This window comes from Cricetulus griseus, assembly GCF_003668045.3.
Source record: "Cricetulus griseus strain 17A/GY chromosome 1 unlocalized genomic scaffold, alternate assembly CriGri-PICRH-1.0 chr1_0, whole genome shotgun sequence".
Classification (NCBI taxonomy): domain Eukaryota; kingdom Metazoa; phylum Chordata; class Mammalia; order Rodentia; family Cricetidae; genus Cricetulus; species Cricetulus griseus.
This window is the reverse complement of record NW_023276806.1, coordinates 194,874,243-194,898,775: the sequence shown is the minus strand read 5'-3', so window position 1 is coordinate 194,898,775 and position 24,533 is coordinate 194,874,243. Positions and strand designations below refer to the sequence as shown.

Below are 24,533 nucleotides of genomic sequence, written 5' to 3'. Positions count from 1 at the left end.
TTTCATCCTTGAATAGTCAAAGACAACATCACCTTCTTTTTTAAGAAGTCTATATTCTGCCTTCTCCAGGAAGTTAGTCCTTGACCCACTCGTCCTCTGTGCTGTCTATGTTTTCCATTATGACTCACACTACAGTGCTCTGCTCTATTCATCTCTAAAGCCCAGCATTTATTGCCATAATATCAACACAGCCATTTCTAAATAAATGTTTACTAGAACAAGGTACAGAAAACCCAGTGAAAGGTAAAGGGGTAGGAAGAAGAAAGCCATTCCCTCTAACAAGGATCAACCTGGATCTGGTAAAGGGTGGCAGGGAAGTTGTAGCCCTTGCTCCCTTACTAACAAAGGGGAAAAGAGCCTTCTATTGATCTCCTGCTATATTTCAACAACCGCACGTTATCCCATTTAGTCTCTATGACAACCATGTGAAGATGGCATTAGTCTCTCCATTTTACCCTGGAGGAAAATGAGACAACCTGCCCAAGATCACACAACTATTAAGACTATTAAGTGGCAAAGGCTCTCTGAACACTAAACACACACCACACTCCTCTATTCAGAGGTGATTCAACTACTGCCTTTTGTGTCCCATTTGAAGGTTTATGCTCCTTTCCTCAGTGGTCCTATTGACACAATCTCATTCCATGACAACCAGCAACCACGTGATGATTCCATGTAGGGGCCTTTGCACCTGGGCCTCGTGAGCCTGAAAAGAGATATCAGAAAAGATGCTGTAGGTCTGAGCACCAGTGCCAGGAGGCCTCTGACAGTTCAATGTCACCTGAATAGAAAGTACAAGATAGTTTTCAATCAAAATATAATGACCTCAAAAAGTTTCACTTCAAAGTCCTATGACCTCAATGAGCGATTAAACACCAGTTTTTAAAACCCATTTTTTTTAAGTTTTCCTTTGTCATTTTTGCAGAAAGATGAATGTAGTTATTAAACAAAGGCTATGTCAGTAGAGATATCATGTTTAATAGAACAGGAAAAAATAATTAGAAAAAGTAATTTATTATGTATATGCTTATCAGGCTTCATAAAAGTATTTTTAATTATATACTGTTTTTCTTTTTTTATTAAAAAACTAATAAAGTATGCCAAAGGTCAAAGAATAATCATGAAAGGAGGACTTTCCAGACTCTTATAATAATCATGCTAAAAAGTTTCTGAAAAAGAATTATTAAAGCAACATTTTTGCAGCTTGTGGCTTCAATCCATGGCTTTCCAAAGAAGTCAACATGCTCCATAAAACAAACTGTACTTGGGGTGTACATGTTATCCCACATAATTAAAAAAAAAAAAAAAAAAGCTGCTGGCTGGGCCAGCCTCACTTGCTTCCACGGAGACTGCAAGGAGGGTTACCACATGGCTTCAGGCATGCACACAGAGCCCAGCCCAGTTCCACAGGGAATGGGCTGAGGGCTGATGAGAACAGTCCACTAAAATAATGCTGCTTTATTAAATGATTTGTTTAAAGTTGGACCTGGCCATGTATGTCTATAATCCCAATACTGGGGAGACTAAGAGAAGAAGATTCTGAGCTCAGGGCCAGTCACAGTTACATAGGAAGTTTGAAGGTAGCAAGGGCTACATGATTACCTATCTCAAAAAAATTAAACAAAAAGTAAATTTGTATAACTCATCAGACAAGATTCAGCACTTATAATATAACCTATCTGGTAATATGACAAACAGTGAAAATGTTTTAGGGAGTTGGTGAATTCAAATTCTGCTTTAATACATTTGATTTAAATCAAAATAATCCTGGTACAGTAATTGAATTCTGTATCATTCCTCAGGTCTAGCCTGAAAAACAACAGCCTACAGCAATCACTATTTTATCTTGTTTTTAAAGTCATTACACAGCTATTATGTCAACAGGAAGACGAATTCCAACTGATAAATTAAATGTACAATCAAAATACAATGGTGGGGAAACCAGTGTGCTGCAGCACAGCGCCTGGCAAGGAGACACAATGGGAAGCAATGGTGAAAGCCGTAGAAGCTAAACCAAATCGTAGGGTTTGGTTTATTTCTTTATTTGGCATTTAAATGTTTATGTGTTGAAATACACGGGGGCCAGTCTCCCTGGCTTCTGCACACTGGCTTGAGCAGGCAAAAGGCAGCTTTCCTTCCAGCTGTGCCTTAGGACACCAGAAGCCCAAGGCCTCAGAGAGTTTGTCCAGGGGTTTCAGGGGAGGGCACAAATCCTTCCAGAAATAAAGAATTATGAACACTGAGTCAGAAACTGAGGTTTATGGTATGAAGAAACTTAAAGTTTACGGGTCCCAAAGTTTCAACAGAAAGTGGGCACCTGGTCCCAACAAAGAAGACATCCAAAGCTACTGAATCCTAGGCCCAGACATACTAACCTAACCTAAGCCAAAATTCCTGCAGCAAAGCAGCTATGAAGATGAAAGTAGAGTATGATACCCGCTGACAGCAAAAGGACCCCAAAACACAGATCCATGCTCCAGCCTCTTCCAAATGTTGGCAAGTTTGTGCCAGTGAGTGTCTCCTTTGCTTCCAGAGACTATGTACCTTACTACCACACCACCAAAATAGCAACCAAAGGGTTATAAATGCTACCCTGAAACCAAGTAATTTGCTCCGATCATTTGCTACTGGCTAATTAGAGCACATATTTCAATTATCTACTCAGAGAAACTAGGAAACTGTCTCAAGCATATCACAGCCATTCCATGGAAAAGTGTGATGATCCTTTCTGCCCACTTAGGTTCCCAAAGCCTTGCAAGGCCCTCCAGTATTGTGGTAGCTGTCAGCAAAGTGTCAAGAAGCCCTAGGGGTAGAAAAGGCTTAAGGGGAACTGAAAAACACTTAATGCTCCCAAGTGGTGGGGATATGACCTAAAACAGAGCTTCAGGAGTAACTGGATAAACCAGAGGAATAGGAGAGGAGACAGGAAGAAATAAAATGCTGTGTCAGGCCTTGATTTCTAAAATGTTTTTTTAAAAGGAAAAACATGGTCATCAACAATAACCTATTATTTGGCAGCTGGAAAGCCAATGGATTGATTTTGGTATCTCCACATGCAATAGAAAAATGCACATTTGAAGTTCTCTCAGGCAACTGTTTTAAGAAATATGGGCTATCCCAATGATACCCTATAAAATCTGTCAAATTCCAAGAAAGGTAATAAGATTGCTAATTAGGCATTTATTTTACAATTGGCATATAAAATTTAAGTCAAAAATAGTTTTTCTGTATAATATTGGTATATCTTTATATTCTCCATGCTCCATCAGAGTAGTTTATACAGACAATGTCTTGTATTTATAAATCTTGACTCAGGATTACAAATTCCTACCTTACAGTTTTTGACTCTAATAATATCCACTATCTATTTGGTTGTTTTACCCTTGAACAGTTATGAGAAAATACAATCCACTCTTAAAATCACTTTAAAGTTAGTATCCAAAGTCTACTGCAGCAAAAATAGGGTATCCTCTTAAAATAGCTTCTTCTTTTCCTACAGTCCTTGAACACACAGACTCGGGACAAGTGGCTTTGACTGAACTCCAGCCCACAGGAACTGTGGCTCCTGGCATTGCTCCAGCTCTAACCCTCCCATGCAGGCGCCTCCCATGCCACTGCTGCTCTGGGCAAGATAGCCAGAAGCAGGGATTTTCTGACCCACTAGCCTTCATACCACCTGTAGGCACTTACAAGTGGGAAATGAGGCAGAGGTGGTCACTAGGCAGAGACCACTGAAAATTTACTAAAAAGCAACAAAACCAGCATTTAACCCACTAACAGGAAATTATTAGGCAGAATTTCCTAATGGCAGGGGACTAATGCAAAGTGTGACTTAGGAATATCCCAGAAAGTGTTAAGCTATAACTCCTTTCCTTCTGGCACGGCACCTGCTGTGTGTGTGACCCCTCTTGCAATATCCCAAGTCTGCCCTAAAATATAAACTTCAGAGTCAGGGATTGGCTGTTGTTAAAAAAAAAAAAAAAAAAAAAAAAAAAAAAAAAAAAAAAAAAAAAAAAAAAAGGCCTAAGTCCTCCTTGTAATGTTCAGATAAAGAGATTTTAAACTTTTCCTGGTTTCTTAAAAGAAAATGTAAGGCCAAGAGTGGTTAATCAGAAGATAGCAAGCAAAGTGATCCAGATGAGAAGATAAGAACTAAGCCAGGAATTGCCACTCATGCAGCCTTACTGCCAAGTCACCAGGACCCCCAGGTCCCCAACCTTTACTACATCTACAAAGACCACAAAATGGCTTCCTTTCCCTATCTGGTTTCAACTCATCATTTCCCTACCCTGCCAAGAAACCCCTTGTCTTAGTTACTGTTCTGCTGCTGAGAAGGAACACCACAACTGAGGCAACTTATAAAATGAAGCATTTGACTGAGGACTCACTCAGAGAGTGAGTCCATGACCATCATTGCCAGAGCATGGCTTAGGCAGGCAGGCCTGGCAGTCAGGCAGCAGCTGAGAGCTCACATCTGACCCACAAGTTACAGGCAGTGAAAACAAGTGAGACTGGACCTAGTGTGGTCTTTTAAAACCCAAAAGCCCATCCCAGTGACATGCCTCCTCCTCTAAGGCCACACCACATCTTTCTAAAACAGTTCCACAACTAGGGACTAAGCATTCAAACACATGAGCATACGAGGCCACTTTCATTCAAACCGCTGGACCATCTAACCCATCTCATTTCACCTGCTCACAATTCATGTTACAGCCTACAGTGCCACATGGCCTCACACAGCTGACAACATTTTTATTCTTTTTCTTGTTCCTTACAGTGCCACATAAGGATAAATAAAAACTTGTCATTTTTTCACTTAAAAAGAAAATAGTCTTATTTTAAGCAATGATGGAATATATGTATTCTTACCACTCAGATTTCTTTATTAAATATAAAAATATCAATGAAAACTCAGCACTTTATTTTTAACCATAAAAACATTATTAACATCTGGATGTACATGAAGGAAGAAGCAACTAATGCAATTTTCTAATTTGTATCTTAAAATTAGATAGAACTTCTCAGTAACTGCCAGTGCCTCAGAGGATAAGGCGAAACTCCTTAACTTCTGGATAGGCCCCAGGAAACCTTACCAGAAACAATTTGGTCTATGTGCTGACTCTATAGGGAGTATCTGCCACATTAACACCCCTCAGGTCCCTTTCTCCTCAAGGTCTGCCTCAAGTCCATGTCCCTTCACGGCAAGCCAAACTCTGGACCCGCTTCTTTCACTTCCTAAACTGCCTCCCAGACTTTATACACTCCACCCCATTTGCATATTGGTTTCTTTACTCCAAAATACTGCACACCACCATCATGTTAAATATGACTTAGCCAAACTGTTCTCTGAAGTCCAATATCTCGGCCATACCAATACCTGTTCATCACCCATTAAATACGAACTGCTTACAGAACTTCTTTTAGGAGCAAGATCTATTCATTAGAGATTAGATTTAATGCTGTGGAACCTCCTGGCAAATTAGCCATTACAGTAATGCAAAAAAATACAGATTAGGATACCAGCATCCACAAAGTTTCACATTACCGAAGGAGATCTAAGACACTGTACCTTCTTCACTCAGATGTGAAAACACCAGTCAAAGGAATAAGCAGGGCTTGTTGACTCTGAGCTCTCCCTACAGTGCTGTATCTAAATGAGCCTTAAAGAGCTGTTTAAAAATAACCAGAAGGGCCAGATTCTGAGAGAAAAATACATACAACATATAGATGAATCTGTTTCCCTAAATTGGCTGCTTAGTTTGGGCTGTGCTATTTCCTGCTCAAATTGGCTTCCTGCAATTTGTTAAGGCTGCCAAATACTTAGTGATCTCAGCAATACACTTAACACAAATCGGCAAATCTTTCCTATTTTTCACAATGACAAGAAATTTACAGAGAAACTTGCATGGTGAAGATAATAATAAGAATGAGCTCATTTGTCTTTTTTTTTTCCTGGATTTATCATTTTCATCAGGTTCCCAGTGGCTTAGGAAACCAATACACTGCCTCCTAATACCATTTCCTGTCTGATTTTCTCATATTGATCTGGAGGCAGTTTCTTAGGGGTGGATAGGGTCGAACATGAGCGGTCTGAGCTCACCACAGGCCAGCAAAACTAAAGGATCAAGATGAAGGGGGAAAGGCCAATAGCCAACATTGATTTTTAAAATCAAATGATGCAAGATGTTAATAAAAAAAGGTAAGAATGTAACTACACACAATGGCATCCCCTCTGCCCGCCTAAGAAAAGAATTAGCTGGTATAAAAGCAAGTCAACATAGTTTCGATAATGGAGCAAAGAAGCCGAGGCAGAAAGGACACAGTTAAGTTCTTCAGAGCACATTCATTTATTAAAGTGGCGTTGCAATCTGCCGTGTGTCACACAGTATATTATTTTGCCCAAACAGCTTTACATGCAAATACTTATTGCAACGAGTCATTGATCTGGTTCAAGGCTTCTCAAAAAAGAGGGGGAAAAAAAAGTTTCAGTAAAGTCTTAAAGGGGGAAAAAAAATCTTACTTGTATAGAGCATAAATTATATGCTCTCCAAATTGTGTGTGTTTGTGTGTATACATATGACAAACTTTAGCTCTTATATTCAGAAATCCTTTGGTTCTCAGTCCATCAAGAACAGTGCTCTATATTCACACATGTGAATAGCCTAGGGCTGGTATGAATAAATCCTAGGAGAAAGAAAGCATTTTAATAAATATTAAAAATTCACATTTAATATATAATTTACTTGACACTGAAAAATGCAGAAAGGCTGGTGACATTTTCATCAATACAGTTTGGTAGACTTGAAAAATTATTTCACAACACATCTGAATAATGAATCACAAGAGCTCTATTACTGAGCACTGACTAAAACCCCAATGAGAGAAACTTAGAAGAGAACATAAATTTTGAGGTTAGAACTTTTAACTTATTTTTTAAATTTTAAGAATTAATGTTTGCTAATTTACATAATCATGGTCTAATTGTTTTCTTAACATAAAGGCAAGATCACTTCAAAATACCATACTAATGTTAGCTCTCCTTTCAGCTTGGGTTGAAGGAAGGGAAACCACACCATAGCCTTACTAGGTCTTTTTCCTATCATGATGCCAGAAGTGATAGATCCCAGTGCTCCAAGCATGAGGAGCCAACAACTCCAGCATCCTCTTACTACTGCTTTGAAGCTATGTCCAAGACTGTTGTAAAGATACTACACCTCCAAAGAGTGTCCCCAAAGTTTCCATTACTGACAGCCCCAGGATGAGTGATGTGGAAGGGACAGACTTAGAGTCAAAAGCCACCAGCACAAAGGCCACAAGCCTCAGTCACATCATTAGAGCACCTAAAGAATGCCCAGCACTGGTGAGTCCCAGGCTAGAATCAAATAGCCGAGCGTCCTGCAGGCTAGAACTGGGCAAAGATACCTGCATCACTGACATGACAGACACTAGCCACATGCAGTTAGTGACCATGGAGTGTGACCAGTGAGAAACACATGTTCATATTTTCTTTTAATTAGTGTTTATGGAATTCTTAATGGTCAAAGGTAAGGAGAACCTACTCTTCAGTAAGAACAAATATAATCTGATCACTAACTCACAAGGTGATAGTCTAAGTCTTCAGTGCCCAGGATGGTCACAGCTGAGCATGAACCATGTATGTAGTCACGTCAAACCTGGAATGGGAACAACCAGATTCCTCAAGAAAGCCATACGTTCACACCATCCATGCCTGGCTCTGCTGATCACACATGCCATGGGCACTAACAGAAGTCAGGCAGTCTACCCTTAACAACCAAATTGTCAGTTAGGAAACCAACCCAAGGGCCAGCAAGATGGCTCAGTAGGTAAAGGTACTTGCCATAAAAGCCTGGCAACCTAACTGCGATCCCCAGAATCCAAGTGAGGGCGGAAAGAAATCAGTTCCACATGTTGTCCTCTGACCTCCACATGCACACTATGACACACACATGCACAGGCAGAAAGTAAATTTAAAAAGCCAACTCCAAAAGGAAAACCCTTCCTCTCCTTCAGCGCACTACAGAGTGAGACAGTACGGAGCTTGAAGAACAACAAGCACTCAAAAACCAGAAGGTTCTCTCCTAAGCCCAGCAGAACAGCTAAGGCAACTGCGTCCATCCTACAAGTTTCTATTCTACAAACGAAGGAGGAGGTCATACACACTGTCGTAGAACACAGTGGCATTTACTCTGGAGTCACATGGAGGAGTTTAACTCCCAGCTCTGTTCTCACCAGCTGTGTGACTCTGGGCAAAATAATTAATCACTTTGTGCTTCAGCTTCCTTCTGCATAAAGTGCATTAGTAACAGCCCCTTTTATGGAGGGTTTTAAGAATAGGGTCAGGTGCCAGGCATTGGTGGCGCACGCCTTTAATCCCAGCACTCGGAAGGCAGAGGCAGGTGCATCTCTGTGAGTTCGAGGCCAGCCCGGTCTATAGAGCGAGTGCCAGGATAGGCTTCAAAGCTACACAGAGAAACCCTGTCTCGAAAAACAAAACAAAACAAAAAAGAATAGGGTCAGGTAAGAGATGAAGGATTTAGCACAACTCCTACCATATAAATATCACTTCTTATCATTTCATCATTATTTCATCGTCTGCCTTAACAAAGTAGAAACAATCCAATTTTGAACAAGTTCCAAATTTTAAAATATTCATAAATCAAAATTTATTCCTAAACCCAAATATTTAACATTTCAACATCTTCTAGGGTTTGTTATTTTTTTTTTTAATGTCTGCTTCTAGTCTTCTTAGGCATTTAGTTATATCTGCACAAAATCTAACCTCTTTGAAACAACTCAAAAAATTATATTATTTGTAGTGCAGGCATTCAGTAAATGTTGCCTAAGTTTATAAAACTGGATCCCAGAATGATCAGAAGTAGTTACATCCAAAATATTTAACAGAATTTTTCCTAATTTAAGAGTTAATAATAATCATGTCCTGAGAAGCAGGTAGTACCATAGGAGCTGGGAGCCTCCCACGAGTGGACAAAGACGAGGCCCATGAGTTTATCAGAGTAAGTAAGCAGAGCATGTGTGGTGGTAGATAAATGATGAAATAATAATACTGAAAAGGTAGACAGGAGCTAGTCATGGTGCATCTCAGAGACCACAGGAAATGGTTCCAATCACATCAAAACACATCCTGAGCCACAACATAAACTGATTCACATTTTTCATGAAAATCTGAAGGCCACTATGTAAACAGCACAACATAGGGGTCTGTGCAGGGACAGTAAGAGACGACAGTTAACTGGACTGCAGCAGTAGAGATGGACCCGAAAGGATACATTCAAATGCATTTTAGACATACCATTGACAAGATCTGACACTGGCTAGATGTAAAGAGTAAGGGAAACAGAAAACAAAAATGCATCATCTCCATTTGGGGGTTTGATTATCTACTCTTTCCTGAAAAGTTTGGGCAACGCAGCAGGTCTGTGGAAGAATAAATGGGATTTATGGGCTGTGTTAAGCTGGGCATTTGCTTGCCTTTCATTTATGTTAATTAACCATGGGAACTGTTCAAGATGCCTACTAAACAAGAAGCTTTGAAAAGACAAAAAGTGTTCCTGATTAAGCTTGGTATCAGAAGCTCAAGTTATATTTACTAATATAATGGTCAGCTTGAGGGTCACAAGTGCCCCCCAGAAAGTGGCAAGTGCCCATCAGCTCATCTTCCTCACTTTTACAACCTGCAGCCAAATGAACCCCTTTCAAAATCTCTTGGGCCAAAAGTAATCATGCCCATATTGTTCTTCTTGTCATTTCCAATCAAATGTGTCCAGTCATCATTTGGGCAGCATCAAAACAGAGCAGGAAAGGAGTAGGCATGTAGCCTAGCGGTAGAGAACTTGCCTAGCAAACATAAGCTGGGCTGTCTCCAGAAGAGAAAAAAGAGAGGTTCTCAGGAACTACTGTTGGATGAGCACAAGGGTAGAGCTAGAGGAAAGTCAGGGAAGAGGAAAAGTACTGGGTCTCCTTAGCTCATTCTCCTCCAACAAGACCTATGGATGAGCCTTACAATTCCTCTATGGATTCCATTTAACAGTATGTTCACAATAACTAGGTCAGACTGAAACAAACTACATCTTTTGTAGAAGGTTAAAAAATTACTAGAAAATAAAAACATTTGAGGTATTTAATAATTTAGAAGCAATAAATCAGTATTTACTAATTTCAGGGGCTCTTTCCCTGAGTTTTCTTTAAAATAAAAAAAAAAGTATTTTCTGAGTACTTACTCCTTAATCTCCAGTATCCCTACTATCAAATCATTGAACACAAAAGGTGTGAAATAGCATTGTGAAGCTTAGCAGAGGATTGGATGAGAAAAACAAAAGTTCACAGGTGCATTTAACAGCAGAGCCAAGCATCTTAAAAGATATTCTGGATACTGATTTCTAATCCTCACCCTATAAAGCTAAACAACCCCAGACCAAAGGCAAAGGGCAATTGAGCTGGACTACTGAGTCATCTTTCCCTACTTAGAGTTTCTTAAAAGGAGAACCTCTAAAATAAGAATGCCACCATACCTGAAGCACCATAAATACTGGAATACTGCTGAGACTTAGAGCCAGATGGAGAAGACTCCTTCATCCGGTCGATCACATTTTCTGAAAGCTGCAAAAGAAACATTATAATGAAACTGATGATACAAAAACAAAAGACAATGCAATAACATCCAAGTAATCCCACATCTGCATCATCCTTTGTAAGGAATGGCCTACTCATTAGATGCACACAAACAGCTGTAACACTACACAAGCAAAAACAGTTTTAAAATGCCAAGCCACACCCCACAGCACTACTCCTTTATTTCTTCTTGTAATGCACCATTAAGTGCTTACTGCTAGTAACATTTCTTGATTTGTGTAGTGTACTAAGTTATAATCGTGGAGAAAATGTCAGCCACCAAAACTCCTTCAGTATTTGTTCAGTAAATATTTAGTGAAGATGGATGGATGGATAGATGGACGGACAGACCTCAGCTCACTCCTTCCTTCCCTCTCTCTCTCACCTTCTTTCCTTCCTTCTCCCTCTCTCTTGCTCAAATCTAAGAACACACAATCGCTTTCAACAGCTTTGATTAGGCACTAATTCTGTGCCAAGAATAGGCTAGACTTGGAGGATTCATAACTATCAGGCTGCTAAGAGAAGTGGAATGACAAGACACAGCATTTAAGTATGCCATGAAGGGAGCTGCCTGACCCTGCTGCCAGCCTGGAATGGAAGTCTACAGAAACACGGTGGACAGTGTATGGAGAAAGGCTGCAGGGATGGGCCCGGGAGAAAAGACTCATGTGGGAAAAATGAACAGAGCTCAGGAGAGAAAGTGGCAGAGCAAAGAACCCACATTAAGTGTGGATGAGAAATGGGCCTACCACCACCAGACCTCCAAGTGGAGAAATCAAGTAGGTTGCTGGCAATAGGCCAGAGGCTCTGGGGAACACCCCGGCCTGCAGACTTGAGTCACCAGCCCCATGGTCCCTACTGCACTGTCCTTTTGTCTTTTCCTAATAGTATTTATCAGTATCTGACACTTCTGGCTTCCTCTCTGCCTTTCCCATTACAGAAAACAATGACAAAAGAGCAAAGGTTTTGATGTCCCCAGACTCAATAGCCCTGAAAAATACAATGGTTAAACAACCAATGACCACTATAAGTAAATGAATGAATGAATATATTGAAAGAGGATATATAGAAAAAGGTGGATATTTCAGATTTTAAAACTTTTTGGAAACAAAGTTTGGGCTTAGTAAACTTAAGTTTCAGGGGGCAAGAGGCATTGAGTATTTTAGCAGGGTAATAACATAATCAGATTTACATTGCAGAGTGATCACTCTGACTGACTAGAGTGTAGACAACAGACTGAAGCAGAAGAAGAACAGAAGAAGGACCCTGGAGGAGACTAAAGGACCAATTAAGAAGCTATTAAGCATATGTCCACACAAAGTCTCGCACAGAATGTGAGCAGGCATTATTCATAATAGCAAGAGTGGAAACAAACAAATGGCTATTTACCGGTGAACAGACAAACAAAGCATTATATATCCACAGAACAGAATACACTTCAGTAATGAGGAGGAATGACGCTCCAGTAAAAGCTACAATATGTATGAACCCAAAAACCACAAAGCTAAATGGAAATGACTAAACACCAAAGAACGCATACTACTGATTACTTTTTTGTTCTGAGATAGGTGTCTCACTGTGTAGCCCAGATTAGCCTCAAACCTCCTGCATCTACCTCCCAAGTGCTTGGATTACAGCTGTAGGTCACCACCACATTTGGCTGTGTTGAGTCTATTTATCTGAAACATCCAGAAAGGGCAATTCTGTAAATAGAGCATCAATAAACCAAGTTACCTAGGGCAGAGTTGGGAGTAAGGATTCAAGCTATACTCAGATTATGAAAATGCCCTTAAAAGGTCACTGTATAACATAATGGTCATTTTAAAAACTATTGAACTGTCTAGTTAATGCAAGTACATATGGAGGCATGTAAATTATTCTACAACAAAGTTGTGAGGAGGGGTGCTATTTTGGTAATACAACAGTTAACGCACTCAAAAGATATTTAAGGCCTTGAATGGTAGCACATGCCTGTAATCCCAGCACCATGGAGGCAGATAAAGGAGGAACAAGAGCTAAGGCCAGTCTGGGCTGTATGAAAAAAACTGTCAAGGCCCCCTGTACGTGGGTGTCTGTTAGGAGGCCTGTGCAGTCTATGGGGCCTCTGGCAGTGGAATCAGTATTTATCCCTAGTGCATGAATGGACTTTGGGAGCCCATTCCCTATGGAGGCATACCCTCTCAGCCTAGATACACGGGGGAGGGCCTAGGTTCTGCCACAAATGATGTAACAGACTTTGACAATCCCCCATGGGAGGCCTCACTCTCCCTGAGGAGTGGATGGGGGTGGGGTGGGGAGACAGTGGGGAGAATGGGAGGACTGGAGGGAGAGGGAACTGGGATTGGTATGTAAAATAAGATTGTTTTTAACTTAAATAAAATTAATTAATAAAAGAGAAAATGGATATAAAAAAAGTAATACATGTCTACAATGTAATTAGGATTCAAAATTGCTAACATAGTGCTTGTTTCATTTCATCTCTACCCTAGTGCTGTACTCATCCAATCCTTAACAAGCCTGCGTGGGAAATACTTACATTACCTCTATTATATAAGTGAGTACAAAAATGACTGCCAAACAAATACCAGGTCCCAGGTCCCAGGCTCACAGCAGTGAAGCTGGGGTTCCAACTCAACAAGTCCAAGTCTCAAGGTCAACCTCAAATGTCCTTCAGTACCAACTCAACATCTGCTAAGACAAGGAACAAAACAGAGGTCAGTGAGGACCCTGAGGCTTCTGACTCAAGTAACAGAGTGATGGCCTCCATCCTCAGCCCTCCTAACTTCCATTTCCTCAGCTCTTCACTCTGTGGCCTTTACTCTCAGTTTAACTCAAACGCATTCGGGTAAAAGGCACCAGTGGTAATCCTTTACACTTGTTTTTATATAAACTAGTATATATTTGTAACACACCTTATTTATAGAGCTTCCCTCTAGCACCTACGCCCCCATCACCCTAGCATGCAACACTCCCCACCTCCCTCAGGAATCCTATGCCTGTCTAACGCCTCACCCGCACTGCCTCACCTGCACTGCCTCACCCGCACTGCCGCTCTATCTAGCCAAGTCTCATGTTCTCCCAGGCTTCCCCCGCTGCCTGGCCTCAGAGGTGCAGGAATCCCACCCTGTTCTTTGCCTTAACTCGCTATCATTCCATGTGCTGTTGGTATTCTCAGCCAATCTCTTCAATTTTCCCGCCTCAGTATCCCTAGTGCAGGGCTGACAGACATTTGCCACCACATCCAGCCACGCCTTCCTTAACTGCTGTTGATGAATTCTAAACCCAGCACCCTGAAAACCAGGACTAAACACATTTAACTACTTACTAAACAGCTGCCTCAGACAGAAATACCTCATACCCAACGTGTCCAAAGTTGAACTTGAGCTTGTCCAACTGTCTTCCTCCCAATTTCCTTTTACCTAGTTATTGCCTGCTACACCTCCATGCAGAATCCCAAGTCAGATAATGGGCTGTCCTTAACACTTACCTCAACTATTTTCTTAGCCATGACATCCCTAATCCCAAAATACCAACTAATTTGTTATTTCTTCCCTTGCTCACTTCTCATTTGGTGGTAGCTAATTCTCCAATCTTAATTTCTGGTTTCTCCCTTTACACTTCACACCACCATCCCCTTCCCTCCAGACCCATGAAGATGAAGTCTACATCCAAAGCAATCACTCACCAAACTAATTCCGCATTCCATTCCAACAGCGTCTGCAGAGCAGAGCTATGGCTCCTTGTGCCCACTACATCTACTACAAACACTCCAGCCCTTTGTGTTGAAACTCTGCCTTTCCATGACCCTGAGCTCCTAAATATCCCTGAGTCATTCATCAACAAATGTTCCATACACTAAGTATGAATCAAATCCCTCAGGATATTTGTGTGAACTGTTTACACCTTAGTGGGTACTTCTGTCTCGGGGCCCAAATTAAAGTAGAAGTGAGATGGAAAAGGGAAAAACAGCTCAAGAATTGTGCTCTTTATAGAAAAAAGCCATGACTCCTTTCTTAGAGGACCAAACTAAAAGTGTGGCAAGAGGCTTTACATCCTGAGACACCAGGGACAGCTGCACCTTTTCTTGTTGCTTTATTTTTGCTTTGTGATTCTAAGGTTGAGCCCTGGGCCTCCAGCCCTACCTACTTCAGAGCTACATCCCCAACAGCCCTAACTACATATTTTTTTTTATTTCACTGTTCGTCTGCTTGTTTTCTTTGTTGTTTTAAAAAAAAAAAAAAAGAGTCTAAAGTAGCCCAGGTTAGCCCCTAACCCCTAACTCCTTATGTAGCTCAGAATGATCTAGAACTGATCCTTCTGCCATCACTTCCCACGTACTGGAAGACAGGCAAGTGTCCCAAGTCTGGCTTCATGTTTCCCAACACTAGCTGCTAGGCAAACTTGAGATTTATCTACAAAGTTGAAAAAGTTCTGTTAACACTGAGTCCAATCCTCTCCATCCCCAGGTGACCCTGAGTAATATCCAGTTACAAGGAGTACTGAGACCAGTAATGACTGCCCCAATACCCTCCAGTCACACTCATTCAGCAGTATGCCCCCAGTACCCTCCCCATATACGACAAAAGCACACCATCGCCTCTTATGAAATAGCCTTTGTTTCTGAAGCTCAGAGCTATTTTAAGTGATATATGTTATAAAACGACATTCATTACATTAAGTGATATAATACATTTAATTCATATATGCCACATATTTCATAACAATGTATTAATGTTACAATATATTCTACATAATTCTATATGGCTGGGGCCAGAGCTCAACAATAGAACACAAGGCCCTAGGTTTGATTCTCACAAACTAAAAATAAAAAGCGAACCACTTATATTACCATCCCCACAGATATAACGATGCAGAATACACTGTGCCACACATCCAAAATAGCATATTATAAAGCCAGCATATAAAGCTCATCAGTTTATGTAATTTATACATGGAGTAACTTTTACACTTTGATTTACATTTCTATATTTCAAGCCCGAAATCAAAGAACTGTAACATTAAAATTACGTACAACAATAACTGGTCAGACATATTAGCTGTAACTCGAGTGTCAGCATCCATTTCCCTTCGAAATGTATACTACTTTCTACAGTGACGACGAAAGTCCTTTTAATCCCTAAAGCTGCCTCAAAATATTGCCCTTCAAACAGAAAGAGCTGGCTCAGAAGTACAAGAGGATGGCTTCCTATGTCTAGGAGGTCAAAATTCTGGTCAATGGGGTATATGGAGATTGTAGTACATACACTGTAAACTATCTGGTAGAGCGGTTATCCATACAGCTGTAGCCACAGATTGATTGATTGTTTGTTTGTTTGTTTGTTTTTGTCTCTCCTAGTTTATTCTCACCACCTGGGCCTACATGAAGCTCTTCTCCACATGAGGCTGAAGATGAGGTCTGCAGTTCTTACCAGCAGCTGTCCTAGGAGAAGTGTGTAAAGTGTTGGGTTTTCTCTCCCTGTGCTTTTTGGGACATAGAAGCAGAATCTGTCTTCCAATCCAGCAGTAAGTATTTGTTAACCTTTTGTTGCTTTTGCGGTTTCTCTGATGACTCCATATGGCTACTTAACGTCATTCTAACACCAACCAAAACATTTCTCAATGTAGGTTCTGGTCACATGTAGTCAAACGTGTACATGTCATCCAAAGAATCCATGGTAAACATACTGCAAGGTTGGCTGATTCAGAGTCACCCGGCATCTGTTCTTCCACAGCTGAATTCCCAGGGCTATGAGGTGCACTGGTATAGCTGCAGCCAGAGGCTGCAATCCTCCCGAACTTGAGCACCAAAACCATTACCCGTCCCCAGCTATCCGGATACAGCAGCCATGTTGTACACAGTGTGAGGTTAGCTCAAGTTTCCCCTGATCTCTGGCAACAGGCACTCACTTGGGAGGGAGGCAACAGACAAGACTGAAAGATGCTGGCCAAGGTTGTACACACAGCCCATAGCTGTAGAACAGCTCATCTCTTCTCTGTGACCAAAACTGACCCAAAGTTGGGCAGTCAAAGGTACCGGACAAGCTTCAGGAAGACCTGGACAAGCAGCCTAAGCGGAAACTCCAGAAACACATTGGTTGTTAAAGTGGGCACTTCCATTAGATAAACTTTTTCCCAAGAGCTGACCTTTATCTGATCCAGCTGCCTCTGAAATCTCCATCCAGACAAACACCAAATGTGAAGTAACACCCCTCACACACACATTGATGCTACGAACTACACCCAGAGGCCCCTGGACTTTGGAGTCCATGGATTAATTCAATGTACACAAAATTGTGTGCCCACTGTATTGTTGAGGCAGAGTCCATACCTTACAAAATTCACAGTGGTCTATGTATAAAAGCACCACAAGGACAATAAGGGTGATCGGGACAAGCAGGCCTGTTGGCAGAATCTGCTGCTGCCCTTGCCTTCCTACATATTCAGACATGAAAGTAGGTGGAGCTTGGCCACCGTTTGACTCACACCACTTAATCTCTTCCCAACCACTGTTTGGTCTTATCCAAAATTTGCACAAACATACCACCCTCCAATCCAGAACTCAGTATTTTTCCCAGACACAAGAGGCTGAGTAAGAAGAACGAAGATAAAGTCTTCTGCTCTCAGGTGGGGAAACTTGGTGTCTTTGAGATGGGAGAGGCCTGAGCCACATGACATAGAACAATTCAAAACTGAAGCCCCTAACAGCTTTTATTCACATGTTTCTTATCAAACTGATTTAAAGAACACATGCAATTTTCTCTCTTGGTTTTCCCACCAGGTAAGAACATGTCACTGTCTCTGAACACTGGTTCCCCACTACCTTTTTAAGGCACAGACACCCAAATTGTCAGTTCTCCTATATACAGAAGAAAATGGGGTGGCGGGAAACACACACAGACTCATTTCTTTTTTTTTTTTTTTTTTGAAAAAACGTGTTTTTTTATTTATTTGCGAAATATGAAGAACCAAACAGAATTCAGAATTGACCAAAAAAGTCCCAGATAACTGCAATTACTTAAATACAAAAAAATATTATTTTAAAAAGATTTTAAACCTGCCTTTCTATTTGGAATGTATAAAATTTCACTAGTTTTGTTTTTTCCAACCCCTTCAGCAAGAATTCCCAGCTTAATACAAATGTAGCACCATCTTTCTCAATTCATGTACAACTTGGATCACACCCCAGTATACAAGGACAAAAACTAAATGTACAATAAAAAGATTGGAAAAATGAGGAGGGCTTTTTGGTCTTGAATTCCTCACCTACGAGTAATGAGGCAGCACTGTAGGCAGCCCAAAACATACCAAACAGTTTTATAAGTGTAGACACCATTTCAAAAGATCCAACCACCAAAAGTACCGGGGCTATTACAATGAGAGGGAGTAATGAATATCCTATCACTCCAAGCACTTGGCCACATGCAACTTCTCCACCAAGAACTCTAGCCAGTAAGAAAATTGTCATTGAACCAAATATCCAAATGGTTATAATCCATGAGACCACCCTAAACTGTCCATATAATGATATCATTGAAAAGAAAAGGACAACAGCCAGTGGACCCCAAATGTCAGGATTGTCCCTCACCACTTGTCTATTAAAACCAAGCGATGGCATTGGCATCAAAACACAATGAATTTTGTAGTAAATATCCTTTAGGTCAATGTCCAATTCTTCCCATCTCACAAAGTGCTTCCACAGACTCATTTCTATAATCCACGTAATTTTTCAGTTCATATTTAGCTTGTTACTTGTGTTCCTCCAAGTCCTAGAAAGCTTAAGATGACCCAAGACATTCACAGAACCTAGAGTTGAAACTAAATTGCTCACACAGTCCCTTAGGCTAACACACTCTGTGCAGAACCCCACATTAGCAATCTCTCAACTGCCAACACCTCCCAAGCACATGGCGTGGTTCAGAGGTATGCATGGTGCTGACTGGCTCCTATGAATGCCAGCTTGTAGCTTCAAGGCCAGAAACCATGAGAAGTGGAACTTTGAAAGTGACTCACTGAAGGTGGCATTTGCTCTGACAGACCTCACTCACAACTCTGATGCTTTAGATAAATTTGTGAAAGAAGGGGTCCTGTGCACACTTCCTCAGCAGGCACAACAGGTGGACACAAAAACCCTATTAAGCACTTGTGAGTAATAAAAATGCTGTTTTTCTATCACTGGAAAATTTGAGACTTAAAGAGAGTAATCCTTCATCCAGTCGATACGAGTAGTTTCATATGCAAAATTGAAACCAGGTATAAGAATACAGGCTACTTTACAGATGGCAAAAAAATACTAGCAACTGCTCAGAATAAAGGAAAAAGCAGGAATAATATATATATATATATATATATATATATATATATATATAATATCTCCATGAAAGTAGCACCTGCCAGTGAGATAGCACCTGCCAGTGAGAATAAACTGGAAGCTTGACATTGTAAGAAGGTCCTTTATGTGGAAGCTATAAGCACCTCAGCAAGAAAAATATAGACACTCGTGATCTATTATTAAACTCAGCCTACTTAGTGAGTTTTCTGTTGCTCACCAAATGCTACTCTTTCTGCATTAGGATAACTGAAAATGAAATCACTGTCCTCATCAATGGAATAGAATACAAACTGTTTCCCAGCAGTGGGTATTCAACTACTGGTATACTCTTACTTTCTTAACTGATGATCCTGAACATTATAAAATTGATAAAAATTTGAAGAGCTTTTTTCAGTCAAGTTGCATTAACCTGTGAAATCCAAAACTGGAGTTTGGGCCTCATCTGTCCATGTTTTAACAACTGCCTGAAGTCAAAGCCTTGCTTACAGGCTGAGAATACTACTCTCATGCCTGGAAAGCAAACAAGAGGACCGGTTGAAGCCAAGCAAAACATCAAGAGCAGCTAAAAGAGAGTTACAAGACTCCCACAGGATCCTCACTCTCCTGAGGGCACAGCATACTCTCCTGTTTAGTTATGTTGTGGTCTCACAGGTTTAACCTCCAGCTCTCCTGAGAAACTCCAAGTGTAAACACTGACAAAGCACTAGACACATATGCCAAACAAACACCAGACAGGGAAATGCAGTCAAAAGTGACTTGTCCATTTGGTAAGTTATACTAAATCCTACAGAGCAAAGATCTGAACCCAGGTTTGTTTGATTCCAGAGCACTTTGTGAAAGGAACCATACCATAATAATGGCCACTTTTTATTTATTAATATACAAAGCAGCTTGGAATAGAGCTCAATGGTAGAGGGCTTGTCTAGCACATGTGAGGACCTAATTCAATTCCCAGCACTGCAAAACAGTAATAATAATAATAATAATAATAATAATAATAAACTAAAAGTCTACAATTCACTGGGAGTTTTACATACCTTAAACTCCCATCTATCCAAAGGAAGTGATAACATTTGGACTTATGGATAAGGATGTGTCAACAGAGAAGTAACTTGTCCAGTGCCACAGACCAAACATGTCAGCTTAATTCCAAGTTGGCTTTCTCCTGATGACCTCAAGGAAGCCAAAATGACCTCCACATCCTCACAGTTCAACAGCTTACCAGTTTTGGAAGAAACTGGAATAGGCTACATTTCTTCTCAAAAAACTGACAGTGGCAAGAAACTCATATGACTTCAGAGCTGGAAAAGATAGAGATTGGGAAGGTGTACTCGGCTCCACCAGTCTGAAGAGAAGAAAACTGAACAGAGCTCAGGAAATGACAGGGCATCCTTGAAAAAGACAGGAAGTAAAGAAACCTGGCCCAGGCCATTCACAGGGGAGTGGCATACAATGCCTGTGAAATAAGGCTGCCTGGCCAGGACTGTATCAACAGGGAGAAAGGAAGCTTACTTCAAGTTGTGTGGCAGAAGAGATTGGGGGGGAAAAAAAAAAACAACTCACAAAATTTCTTTAAAAACAATCTCACCACTTGAGTCTAATACCTACTCCCTACTGCCATGCCTATCACTCAACATCTGATAATTTATCCATCACTGTGCTGTGGCCAAATTCTCTTTCAATTTGTTTTGTGTCTGCACCGTGTCTGCACTGAAACATGAGGACATGGACCTATGCATTTTTCCAACCAAATCTTCTCACCTTAAGCTTTCTCTTTGTTCTTAAGTTTTCACTCTCTAGTATGGAACATTCATAGCCTAGCGACAACTTACTTTTTTCTTCCATCTCTGTATAAAACTCATGCTTGTAGTAAGTCTTATCTTACTACAAAAAGTAGTGAGAATTGCTGATCACGGACCAAAAACTCAGTTCAAACAGTTTCAAGTTTCTATCAGGAAAACTTTAATAAGCTCTTTTCAAACTAACAAATTTCAAAGGAAGAAGTTTTTAAACACTTGACATGTTTTATTTCCCAGTAACAAAAGCAAAAGAAGGATGTTACATATTTAACCGACTAATAGCAGTTGTGTAAAAACAGAAAATATAAGGTACTCTAAAACCTTCTGGAGCCACAGTGCTTTATTTACTAGGTACAGGTGTGCTTCCCAAACCATGACGCTCCAAAGTCAGGTGCAGAATGTTAACGAAGTTAGGGCGGGTACCCTGACATCCTAGCGAAAACACAGCTTTCGGTTGTGTAGCAAGTCCACGCAGAGGGTACTTAAAAGGTCTCTACAACATATCCCTCAGAACGGACTCTCTCAGTTCTACCAACCTTGAAGAGCTGCAAACTGACCTCTGCCCAATCAGGCTGGCAGACAGCAGGCCTGCCTGTAGTAACTGGGCCTGGTTCAAAACTTGGGCCAACAAACCGCAGGGGAGGCGCCTGGGAAAACGACATTCATCAGGCGAAAGGGAAGGAGCCAGAAGTTAGCCAGCGGGGCCAGGAATGACTTGAAGGCATGTGTGTGTGTGTGTGTGCACGTGTTGGGGCCAGGGTTGCTACTAGAAGCGGGGCACTGAATGGCAGAGGCAAAGAAGGGTCATCCTTAAAACACCAATTCGCCCAGAGAGAGAGAGAGAGATGTGGAAAAGCAAGTCTTGAACAGGAGGCACACAGGCCGGCACAGTGAGGCAGGAGCTTCAGTTAAATCCTGCAACTAGTGAGCAAGGACGACGTGGTGACCGGGCACCCCATCTGTGTGTGCCAGCACAGTGCCTGGCGGCTGGCACGCAACCAACTTTCTCTGAATGAACGTTCCGAGTCTTGAAGCTACAGGCTTCTTCCCAGAGACCCAGGCTTGCAGCGGGACAGCAGCGCAAGCCGAGAGCGAGCGTGGAGGGTAGGTGCAGCGATCGCGGGCGCGTCTCAGCGTCGGGGTCCGAGTTCAGGGGCTGCCCTCCGCCCGCCCACGGCACTCACCCGGATGCCCTTCACCACCGTGATGTTCTCGTTCTCGTCGGCCTCGAAGGTGACCCGGCGGGTGCTGGCGGTCCCGCCCATGGCTCCCGCTTCTGTCCCCGCAGAGTCCGAGCGTGGACCCACGAGCACGGCAGGACGCGCGCGCCAAGGCCCCGGGAACGCTTCCCCGGCAGGAGCAAGGCCACGACCCCGAGAAGCAAGGAGAAGGCGCCGGTCCCGAAAGCCCGCCTCCTCCGGTCACGTGCCAGGAGCAGGACGCCCCGGGTTGGCCCGAGAAGCAAGCCGCCCGCCTCTTATCGGAAGGTGCTCCAGGATTGGTGGACCCGGACCCGGATGCTATGGCAACAGGTGTGTGCTTAGCAAGGCTTCCGGAGCCTCTGAGTGTAGTGGGAGTTGTAGTCTTGACCTGGCGTGGTAGGTGTTATAACCATCTTTTCTTGCTCCAGAGCTTGCAAGGGGAGTAGAGCATTCTGGGAGTTGTAGTCTGACAGCCCGGGAGGTTTGTAACCAGTCTATGTTCAAGGAAGTTTGTTCACCCAATCAGCGTGATTCGCAATTTACTCTAGAAACTTGGGTCAGTTAAGTAAGCAGTGGTTCTTCACACAACTGAAAGCTAGATGTGGGAGATGCGCTCCCCTAAACAAGCTGTTCTTACATTCCTATTCTCAAATCTCTGGCACTAAACTTAACATTTTGCCATTACTAGAGTTTTAGACTACTTAAAATTTCAGGAGCAGACACTGTATGTGCTTATGTTCTGTCTCATGGCCTATGTTCGCCTGTGTGAAATAAAACTTTCAATGTTAGGGCTTTCAAATATGCACACGAAAATACATAGGAAAAAATTACTTACACCAACCATGCAGGTAGAACACTATTTCCCATGTCTGTGTCTCCCCTGCTTATCCATAAGTTACATCACCTGACAATTAGGCCGAGAAAAGTAATCGCCAAAGTTGGCATGAATTCGTGGAGGAATTAATACGGCATTAGACAAAATTGAGAAGACCTATTTTGGAAAGTTTCTAGTTCAGTACTTTACCTCCATGAAGAATATAAGATTTTAGGTTATCCATGTATTTCGTTTCGATTTTGGTGGGTTTTGTTTTGTTTTTGCTGAACACTTGCTAAAAGCACAGTGTGATCTTAGATTTACAAGGGCAGATAAATACTCTTTAGAAGTTAGATGGGTGGGGCTGTAGATATAGGTCAATTGTTTGTGAAAGGCACACAGCCCTGCTATGTGAGGGAGGGAGAGTGAAGGAGAAGGGGGAGGCAGAAAGGAGAGGGGGGAAATGGGAGGGGACAGAACTGGCTGAACATGGACTTTTTTTTTTTTTTCAATTCGTCCTGTTTGGCATTAAAAGCCCCAGAATATAACATACCATGGCATCCTTTTATGTCAGAGGGATCCACAACAATGAAGGAATATTTTGAGTTTCATTTATTTGTCAGTATGTCAGAATTTGTACAACAGAAGCTATCTCTCTCCCATTTCTATACCCCTGGTCAGTAGCAGAGTGTTCATTTCTCCTCATCCTGCCGTCCTTTCAACATCTGTGCAACCTAAACCACACTATATTAGCTCCCAGTTTTGAGACTTATCTGCTCCCCTACTTGTCCTCAAGTTATATCACAGTTAATCATTCTTCTGAGGGAACCCAGGGATTGTCATTCCTTACAGTGGGTCCTGCCCCTCCACAAACACAACCTCACTTCTTACAACATATTGGGGATGCCACATCTAACAGTTACTCAAGATATACTTGCGAAATTAAAGGCTTCCATACGGAGAGTAGAGAGATAAAAACACTGCTTGTTAACAATGAAGAAAGCCAAACGTGGGAAGGAAGTGGATGCCTTCAGTTAGGGAATAAACAGCATTTCAGTGGGCTTCTTGGCAGAAGATCCAAAATGAATTCAAATTCCTAGTCCGTTTCAAACAACACAAAGAAATCTTCTAGAAAGAGTAATAATACATCTTATCGGGGGCGGGGATGCTTACATTGACAACATTGTTTTCCTCATGTCAGTTTCAAGGCCCATCATTGGTACTGTCTCTTCCTGAACTATAGAGAACCAGTCACCCTGGCTATAGCTTCCTTGTGGTCATCTAACCTAAAGGCAACATTTACTAGCTAGAAATGTAGGAAGCAGAATGCTAAGCTTGGCTCAAAAAAAAAAAAATCAACTTGAACCACCCAGATTCTCTCTCCCTTTTCTCTATTTTTAGTATCGCTTTCTCAAGTTTAAATGTGAAATTCACAGCACACAAGAAGAGATTCGGAGCAGCTCGGGTAATGAGTCTGAACCAGGAAGCATCGTGGCAGACTTCAGAGGGGTGAAACGGGAACCGTAAGCAGAATAAAAACATCCAGATGGAAAGAAAAAAGTAAAACTGCCTTTGTCCCACATGATACGATCTTATAAATAGAAAATCCCAAAGAATCTACTAAAAAGGGAATTGTTTTTAAAGTTCAGCAAGGTTGCAGAATATAAGATCACAGTACAAGTCCCAGGGAATTTCTATATGCTGCAACTAGCAAGCCCAAAATGAAATGACCACATCAA

The 24,533-nt window shown here is 41.6% G+C and overlaps 1 protein-coding gene and 1 pseudogene across 1 annotated transcript in view; both read right to left on the bottom strand.

The window, feature by feature from the left end:
- Chchd3 (coiled-coil-helix-coiled-coil-helix domain containing 3) overlaps positions 1 to 22,184 on the bottom strand; it is a 263,514-nt gene extending 241,330 nt beyond the window's left edge. Inside the window, exons 1-2 of the mRNA XM_027391410.2 lie at positions 21,963 to 22,184; positions 10,551 to 10,638 (exon numbers count right to left, since the gene is read on the bottom strand). Of these exons, the coding sequence (XP_027247211.1) occupies positions 10,551 to 10,638; positions 21,963 to 22,043 (169 nt within the window). The 5' untranslated portion in view covers positions 22,044 to 22,184. The remainder of the gene's footprint in view (positions 1 to 10,550; positions 10,639 to 21,962) is intronic.
- On the bottom strand, positions 17,811 to 18,892 carry LOC103162049 (annotated as a pseudogene).
- Positions 22,185 to 24,533: the final 2,349 nt, after the last annotated feature.